Source organism: Martes martes, assembly GCF_963455335.1.
Source record: "Martes martes genome assembly, chromosome: 2".
In the NCBI taxonomy this organism is placed as follows: Eukaryota; Metazoa; Chordata; class Mammalia; order Carnivora; family Mustelidae; genus Martes; species Martes martes.
This window is the reverse complement of record NC_137889.1, coordinates 142,862,939-142,872,563: the sequence shown is the minus strand read 5'-3', so window position 1 is coordinate 142,872,563 and position 9,625 is coordinate 142,862,939. Positions and strand designations below refer to the sequence as shown.

The 9,625-nt window shown below is 51.8% G+C and overlaps 1 protein-coding gene across 1 annotated transcript; it reads right to left on the bottom strand.

Annotated features, from left to right (window-relative positions):
* Window positions 1-1,401: 1,401 nt before the first annotated feature.
* On the bottom strand, window positions 1,402-9,577 carry GRPEL1 (GrpE like 1, mitochondrial; the record flags this gene model as incomplete). The annotated part of the gene is made up of 4 exons (XM_080796183.1): window positions 1,402-3,036; window positions 5,511-5,592; window positions 6,818-6,980; window positions 9,477-9,577. 4 exons carry the CDS (start codon window positions 9,575-9,577, stop codon window positions 2,690-2,692), a joined length of 693 nt encoding a protein of 230 aa, XP_080652309.1. The 3' UTR covers window positions 1,402-2,689.
* Between the last annotated feature and the right edge of the window lie 48 nt (window positions 9,578-9,625).

Below are 9,625 nucleotides of genomic sequence, written 5' to 3'. Positions count from 1 at the left end.
GTTGCACAGCAGAGCGCAGGTTTGGTCTGCCCCTGAGCAATGATGGGGATGTTGCCTCTCACTTGCGCTTCTGGCCTCTGGGAACCTTCTAGAACCGTGGACCCTCAGGCCTTAGGGGCAAGGCCCTGAGACCAGTCAGGCAGGGCCCTGCCGCCGGCAGGCAAGCTGGTTGGGCAGCTCAGGCTGCAGCTCCTCTCACCTTGAGATTTACTCATTTCCTGTACCAGGTTCCTGGTCGGGTGAGGCTCTAAATTTGCTATTATTTTGATATGAAATGGTTGGCAGACTTAAGCGGGAGAAGCAAAAGCCTGTGTCAGCATGTGGCCCAGGCCAGCCGGGCTGTCCAGCGGGCAATTCTGTGCTTAAGCAGGTTTTCAGGATGTGTATCTTTCTTGGTGGTAAGAAGAACTTGCTTAGTTAGGCTTGGCTGTTTTAAAACTGTAAACGTGTGACTGACGTTACAGCATCAGGCTGTGCCAAGAAGACGGCCTGTCCTCACTGGCTGCCTCTGAGCCCATCCCCGCAGGCTGTGCAGCCTGTCAGTCCTCACTGTGGCCGCCAGCACAGGGCCCTTGAACTTCAACATGTCAAATTCATCCCCGCATCCCATGAAATCAGGGTTTTTCCAAATTGAAACTGACTTTTGAGTCCAAAAAGTTAATTCAGCCATTCAAAATAATGCCCTCTGGATGGCCCATATCCCAAGGATGTGTAAAAAACAGAAACTCTACAATTTTTAGCACTTTTTACACTTTCAACAAGTGGGGAACAAAGTGGTGTCACGGCTGCCCCCCGAGCTGGGGAAGGCATGCTCGGGACGTGTCTGAGCTCAGCACTCCGTCAGACCGGTTTTCCCTCCCAGTTAGGAGTTAAACTGGCTACGAAGCAGAACCCCTCATACCTGCTCCCCCGGCTGCCAGCAGTGGATCCCAGGGACCGTGCGTGCGTCTCAGGCAGATCCTGGCCACAAAGGACCTCAGGAGCAAATGGCGCCGCCCGGTCGGTCGTGTCTGGCCTGCAGTCCTGCACCCCTGGGTGGGATGCTGTCAGCAGGTCTTACCTCCAGTGTAGAGAGGCACTTCCCTATTAGGGGCAATGCAGGGTGATGGGAACCCACAGCGGAGCCACAGCCCATCCCCACAGTCTCCTGGGGTGCACCCCCCAAGTGGTCGTGCCCCAGCTGACAAGGGAGGGGCTACACACACGTGTAGAAATTCGTTTGAAAATTCCTCATGCAGCTTTCAGTTTATAGAAGTACCAGGAAGGTGATGCAAGATTCTTGCAGAGCTCTGACCCTGGTGGGTTTTTTCAGTGCACTACACTGCCTGCGGTTCTGGGGCAAGTTTGTGACCAACAAACTTATTAAGACTGCTTCGTAGAAAAGAGGAAAATACTTTGAAATAGTATAAATTAAATTTTTAATTATGGGAACACTACCTACATTTTTCAAAATTACAAGCAAAGTCAACCGCCCCACCTTTCTTACATAGTAAATGAATTAATAGTGTTGACCTTCGGTCCTAGACATAGCTCTCTGCAGCACACACAGCGGGAGGCTGGATTTTGTCTGGTCTGTAACCGCTCACTCTCTCAACACCCCGTGTGAATGAGCAACGGAGGGACCTACGGAATGGTGCAGACCCGTCCCCAGTCCCCTCCCCAGGGCCGTGGATGGCGACATCTGCCCCCAGCCAAGGCCCTGTTCCTCCTGCTCTCCCTTCCCACAGGGAAGCTACTGCGTGTGCCATGTCTGAGTGTCAAGCACAAGGCTCTGGGATTTGAGCTGAGAGCGGGAAAGTGGAATCCTGCTCAGTGTAGGTGGATCTCCTCCACCAAAGTACACAAAACAGTTTCCAGAAAGTAGGAAAATAAACACATTAGGGCTTTAATCCTCTTAAATAAAATTTGAAAATTAAACATTGACATTTAAAATGTACGAAGCACGCAATCCTCGGATTTTGAGCAAGTCCGTCTTTCTATGGAAAAGACCTTCCGGTCATCAGTAAGTGGCTACTAGAGATCTGAAGATTTCTGCAAATAGATGAACAAAAGGCAAAAGTGACTGATTTTGTCAAATTCAGTAATGGGCAGAATAAGCTGGTGAGACCTGTTCAGGCCCATGTGCTCACTTCCCATCTCCAGAAGGAAGCCGGAAGTCAGGTATTTTCATTGCTAGACCGTAACGAATTACGAATGAACTCGTATGTTCTTCAGTAAGGGCATGGCGAAACTTTTCTGAGCAGGAAGAACACGCTCAAGCTCTCACCTTCCCTTCTGCACAAGAAGGTTCGGGCTGAGCGCCCGGGACCTGGTGAGCCACAGCCCGCAGCCCAAGTGAGGTTCCCGAAGGCATCGACCCATTTATGGTACCTGGACGTCGCTAGGCTTTAACCAGCTAGAGCATGATTCGTGACCCTCCAGGGTCCAGTCGTGTCCCGCTGGCCTGTTCTCTAAGCATGTGGAGCGATTAAAGGAGTATTAAAAATCAACGAACAGACTCCCGAATTTAAGTTCATTCACGCATCTGTGCAACCGGCTTCATTTTCTGTTTAGCCACTGGTTACTAAAGCTTTCCAACAAGGACAGGGAAAGGGTCAAAGGTATTCACAAAGATGAACCAGCTTTTCAAGAGCTACAGCAGGGGATCGCAAAGAACCCACGGAAGCCCCACGGGAGCCTCACAAGGCCACTAAGCTGCCTTCACCACCCCCACCAGCGCGGGTCTCAGGGTGCGCCCGTGCAGCTTGTACCCCACTTTGCTGACCAGCGCCACCGTGCCGGGCTCCTTGCCCTCCACCGGCGTGTGGAACAGGGCCTCGTGCTCATAGGGGTCGAACCTGGCACCCACAGGGTTTAGCCGCAGCAAGCCGTGTTTGGTGAACACCTTCTGGATCTGGACCTCCGTCATCAGGAGCCCCTCGTAGAGGTTCTTGAGGTGAGGATTGTCGTCTCTGACCTCCTCCTTCGGGACACTCTGCGTCGCCTTCTCCAAGATATCTGCGACCTCCAGCAAGTCCTTACAGAAGCCCTGGATGCCTAAACGAAGGGAAGGACACGGTCACCTGCACCCCCATCGCCATGGGGCACCCCAAGGGCCGGAAGCCTGCCAGCCGCATGCACAGCCTCCCCAACGGTAACCTTTCAAACCATTCACTTGTCCTTGGATTCCAATGGCGTGTTAAAAAACAAAACCCCCACAAACCCCCCCACAACTTCTGGGTTTAGAACGAGAGCTCACTAGGCATGAAGATAAACAGCTCTCGAGGCGCAGAATCATCTCCCCATCAGCCCTCCCCTGGGCTAAGGAACTGCGCTTGCCACCCAACAGAACACCGCATCCCTCGGACATGAGGCCAGGGAGGGGCTGCCACGCTGAGTTCCCAGGACACACCTGAGCTTCAACCTTAATCTAACAAAAGAAATCATGGTAGGAGAAAAGTCCCTCAAAATTCAAGGCAGTGTATTACATCGAACTGTTTGTGGTTTCAAGAGAGTGCTTCAGATGCTGAATGGAAGTCTGGGCCTGACCGGACACAAGGGTACCAGCCGCTCCCCACCCCCACCCCCACAGGAGGCAGCACCTGTGGGCAACTTCTCACAACACTTTCCCCTCCTGCTGGAAAATGAAATAAAAAACTCTCTACCTATCTGCTAAAAACACGGCATCTATCACAGATTAAGCTTGTGCTGATTCTTGCAGGGCGGTCTGCCCTCAGGGAACATAGAGACAAGGCATCCAAGAACTACAAGTGACAAAATTACAGGTCCCACCTCCAAGAGGGAGCTTTCCTCAGTGCCGAGGAACGATTATACTAAGGGACTTCATCGAGACTGGAGAGTCAGAGCAGAGGTCTGTGAACCAAGGCCTCAAGAGTCATCCAAACATTTGAGGACTGACGGGCAGCCAGAGCACAGGAAGAGGCAGACTCAGGTGAGCTGAAGGTTCAAGATGGGGCAGCCAAAGGGGCGGATGGCGTGGTCACACTGTCTGGGCATCTGGCACAGATACGGTGGTTCAAGCTGCGGACTGCCCCGAAAGGGTAAGGAGCTCAGTAAATGGAGTCAAATGGGTTTTTGGGGTTCTCAATGCATGTAGAAATTATGTTTATGCTGAATCTATGATGTGTGCAATAGTATTATGTGTAAAACACACATACCTTAAAAAATACGTTTTGCTCAAAAATGCTAACCATTTGAGATTCCAACGAGGTGTGGTCACAGGCCACAACAAACACAGTGACAATGAAGTGTTGGAACTGCTGTGAGACTCGCTGAAATGTGACAGAGACAGGAAATGAGCAGATGCTGGTGGAAAAATGCTTGCACGACAGAGCGTTGCCATAAACCTTCAACTGGCAAAGACTGCATCATCCGTGAAGTGCGGTAAAGTGAGGAATGACTGTATCTTATCGCTTTGGCCCAGGGTGTGGTGCTGTGAGCGCCAAAGCTGGCCAGGATCCGTCCAGGTAAATGGACAGCCGGGAGGCCAGCCACTCAGTGCCCTTGAGATGGGAGAAGAGAACTTGATTCCTGCCCTTAATAAACACCGGGCAAGATCACAGGATCATTTAGCAGAATGAGGAAGGACAGCACAAATAAAGGGAAAATGGAGTTTAAAGCAACCGTGAGACACCCAGGTGAAGATGCGGGGTAAACAAAAGGACACACAGGACCAGAGCTCTGAACAAACATCTGAGCCACAAAGAACCTGTGTGTGGGCCTGCGGGAGGGCGAGTCGCTCGGGGAGGATATCAAGAGGAGGGGAGGCCTGACCCCAATTCCTGAAGGACCCAGACTTCTGGAGGCCAGGCAGATGAGAAGCCAACGAAGGGCGTTACTAGGAAGAGGAATAAACAGAATTTCAAGAAGAGACTGTTAGCTGCAGCCTATGGATGAGACTGGATCCTGGCTTCCACCAGGCCGTGCACCTGCCTTCTGTCCTTGGGCAAAGCAGCTCACGTTTGTGAGCCCAAGGTGGCTCTTCCAGAACGAGGGGGAATGGTGCCTGCCGGTCTGTACAGAAGGTCCCACGAGTGCTCAAACTGTACCGACATTTAGCAGACACCAGTCGGGGGCACCGGCCTCAGCACGGCCACCGTGACTTCCCAGCCTTGTGAAGCCTCAATGATCTCACATGTAAAATGCAAAGGACAGTGACAAAAACATCCCAATGCTGACAGCGCAGAGAGCATCTTCGATCTCTGGCTTGTGCGACTGCTGAGGGAGCCACGGAAATGCCCATCCAGAGGCTGGCCTGTGGGAACCATCTGCAGGCTCAGACGGCCTCAGGTTAATGGAGGTCCACGTGGGGATAGCAATGCACACACACTCCTCACCAAAGGAGTGACACCTGCCATCCTAAGTGCGGGTCACAGCTGCAGCTTCGGCTCCTTGTGGACTCCTCCCCGATGAAAGGAATGCCCCCCACCCCCACCAGCCTCCTCATCCTGGCCCCCCACCCGCCTGCCCCATACTTTTCTAGGATCAGTGCAAGCAGTGTCAAAAGTTACCGTATAATTTTGCCTCCTCCACCAATTTCTGGCTCCTCTGCCTCAAGTTCTCAGTGTCTGCCAAAGCTCGCTTATACTTTTCCTAAAAGAAAAAGAAAGGGCAAAGAGGAAATGCGCACGAATAAAAAAGGGAACAGATTTGTAAGAAAACAAATGCGATACGAACAAATTCCAAGTCAAAGTACAAGTAACACGTGTCATTACGTCTGTCGTTTTAGACAGCAGGCAGCGCCGCTTCCTGAGCAGAAAGAAGGTCCACCCGTGTCACCATTTCCAAGGAATGACGTCAAGGGGTCACGAATCTGTACAGCCCCCAGAAAGCAGCTGGATAAGGATAAGGAAAAGTCTCATGGTTTTACGGTCTCATCGCCCCTCTAGGACGGCCTGCTCACTCGCATAGAATTTCCAACTTCAGGGAATCCCAGAACTCTGGTTGTGGCAGATGCACCCAGAGCCCACAGCTCTGGGAGGGGTTTAGAACCACAAGCCCACTGAGTGGAGAAAATCCCATCCGTGAACCTCGTCTTTCAACTTCTGCCCAATGGCCCCATCCCAACACTGACTGGGTACCAATGAGCAAATGCTGCCCCCCTGTTTCTCACCAACTATCCTGCCAGGCTGAGCATCTGCGCACTTCAGCTCCAGGGCCTCTGCCTTCCACCTGTCCTCCAGTTCCAGGTGATTCTAGAACAAGGCTCCCGAGGCTCAAACCTGGGTTCCACCGATTAGTAGCTAAGCAACCTGGGGAAAGTTACCCAACCTTCCCGTGCCTCAGTTTCCTCATCTGTAACCGGGGCTCTAACAGGTGACCCATGAGTGTTGTGAGGATTAATGTAAATAACGTGGTTGAAACAGAGCCAGTACAGAGTGTCTGATAGGACCGTGTTTTCAATTCTTAAAGAACCTGATTTGTGCCACCTACGCCTTTTCATGTGGAGCAATGATCTGTCCTTCCAACTAGTTCACCGAACTCCTCCCTCCCGGGAGCGCACCGAAGAACCCGCCTCTGGCCCCGGCCCTTGCCTTCCCATCAGACCCCGTGTAAGTGCCAGGTGCGTGTTCCTCACTTGTAAAGACCCCCTCACATCTTAACTCGGTATCATCTATGCAGCATGTAAAGAGGATTCTCATGACGGAATTGGAGCCACAGAGGATTTGAGTTCTAGTCCCTTCTTCAGCGGGAACTTGCTATAGGAGCCGACCATAGTTTTTGGAAAATGACCCACCTCCTCTGGCCAGAGGTCCTCTGGAGAACCCCACCTGAGCTCAACAGATCACACTTCCCACAAGAGCTCACATGACCTTACCACAGTCTCCTTCAGCTGCTCTTCTAGCTTGACCTTCTCGTCCAGGAGTATCTTCTCTGGGGAAGGAGTATCTGTCTTCTGTTCATTCTGACCCACGTCCTCTTCCAGGTTCTGGCCACTGTTCTTCTGTTTCGTAGCTGTGCACAGCAGCCGAGGAGATGGTCTAAGGCAAATGCATAGCACTGGGAATTAAGACTGGACTTTTGGATTAAAAGTCTGATTTATCAGTTTAGAAACTTGAGATAATTTAAAACTATTTGCTACTGACCTGTGAGGGGGAATGAATTTATCTTAGATCTAATAAAGCTAGACAGTATATTGTGTATAGAAGGTACTAACTTACATACAACCTTCTATGTGTAAACTAGTTTATCAATGTACCAAGGCCGTGGAACTAACCTCTTCTTCGCGTTCCAAACACCTCCTTCTGAGGTATGGTCATCCACACCCATCACATATTGAGAGAGTAGCTACTAGGAGAAGTGAGGTCCCGTGCTGATGTTGAGGACAAGGACAGATTGGGCAGAGATCCTGCCCATAGGGTACTTACTGTCAAAAAAGGCATCTACAGACAAAGTATTACAATTTTGGGTTTAAAAGTGATAAAGAAGGAATCACGCTTTAGGAGGCTCAGAGTAGAATGTTTATAACTTTGGGGAAATGGAAGACCATGAAAGGCTTTGTACAGAGGGGCTCTGAAGGATAGGTAAGAGTTACACATAAGGAGTCCACATTGGAGACAGGAAAGCAGGGGGATATATAGAGGGAAACAAGGAGCTCTAAACCCAGTACTGGAAGTACTCAAAACCTTATCCAATCTGATCCTCACGTGAAAAAGGTTAAGTGATAAGCCCAAGGTCACAAAGTTATTGATGAATGGCAGAATGGTCTTAAACTCAGACTTCTTCACCAGGACCAGATTTCTCCTCTAAGCTTAAAACTCAGATTTCTTCTAAGAGTTCTTCTTCCTCTTTTTTTTTTTTTTTTAAAGATTTTATTTATTTGACAGAGAAAGAGTGACAGTGAGAGAAGGAACACAAGCAGGGGGGTGGGAGAGGGAGAAGCAGTCTCCCAAAGGAGCAGGGAGCCTGATGTGGGACTTGATCCCAGGATTCTGGGATCATGACCTGAGCCGCAGGCAGACGCTTAAGGACTGAGCCACCCAGGCACCCTGCTAAGAGTTCTTCTTAATGGCACCACATTTCAATCTGAAAATAAAGTACAATCTTCTTTCCAGAATAAAGGGAACCTCCTCAAAGAACAGGAGAGCTATCAGTACACAGACTATGTGTACAAGAATGTTTATGGCAACACAATACAGCAATAAGCTGGGGACACTGCTGAACACACTGTCACTTCCACAATCTGGAATATTCTGTGGCTGTGAAAAAGAATGTCAAACTCTCACCTCTGGGATACACTACAGATGTACTGGGAGGTACGAAATGCAATTTAGAGAAATAGACAAAACATGAAGCCTCTTCTGTCAGGACAAACCAGAAATCCTGTGTATGTATACCTGTGTCTTAGGCCTGGAGAAGAATGGAAGTATCCACTAGTCTGCGGAGTGGAGTGCATTAAGCCTTTTATTGTATTTTATTTCTGTGATTTAAAGAAGCTGGTAATTTAACAACTGCATATGTTGTTGTGAGGCCGGTCGTCTTTCACAGCAGTGCTGATTCCTGGATATGACAGTCACAGCCTCTGTACCTAAGCCCGAAGGGGATGCAGCCAGGCAGTCAGAGCTTAGCCCCCTCTCAGAGTTAGGACTAGGACTCCACCTGACTCCCCGTTAGAGCCTCTTTCCACAATCAGCTAGTTCTCAAGGGCAGAAATTATTGCTATCTTTGTGACTGCTTTCCAATTAATTCAGATATAAAAACTACAGACTACCTGAGCAACCCCGGGAATGCGGGTGCTCAAGGCTCTGTCCGCATGTGTTGCTTTCTGTAATTTCCGAGGCTGGCAATCACAGGGTGACCCCCCCCAACCATCGGAAGTCATCCTCGCCCCACCCGCCGGGTCTCCCGGTCCACGCAAGCAAGCGCGTTCGAAGAGCAAGCGCGTCGGAAGAGAAGTCCAGCTCCTGGCTCCGCCTGGCTGCTACCCAAAGTTTGGCCCGAGCAGCTCCTCCGTGAAGTAGACGGTTCAGAGCCGTTCCTCCGGCAAAGGCGACGATAAGACTTGCCAAATTACTTTTCGAGCTAGGACTTCGAATGGCAAAGGACGCCGGCTAAAAGAACAAACAGGGGGAGGGCCCTGGACGGTCCACCTAAACTGCTCCCTCCATGGCGGGGCGGCCCTTGCCACGCCTCTGGCCTGCAGTTGTAAAGTAACCGGGCCGAGGTTCGGGACGAGCCCGAACGCCCGGCGGACCAAGCCTGGCGCTGCCCGAGCACGCGCACCCGCTCCCGCGCGCGACCTGGCCTTGGGCGGGCCGCCAGATCCCGGGCGCGAGCGCGCGTGGGCCGGTACGCGGGGCCACTCAGCCCCAGCAGCGGGCCAGGCCCCGGGCGGGGGGTCCGCGTGCCGCGTCGGCGAACCGCGGGGCCCACGACGCCCCTCTCGGGGCCGGACCCCCGCCGCGGCCTCGGTCTGAGTGGAAGCCGCACTGAGGACAACGTCCTTCTTCCGCCACGGGCAGCCGAGCGCGCCTTACCTGAGAGACAGGTAAGCTGGGAGACTTTGCCGCGCCAGCCTAACACACCGAGCCGCCATGACTGCCGCCGCCGCCGCCGCCACTGCGCACGCAATGGGCATGCGCTTAGACCGCTGGCCCGCCCCCTCGGGGGCGTGGCCACTCGCGCC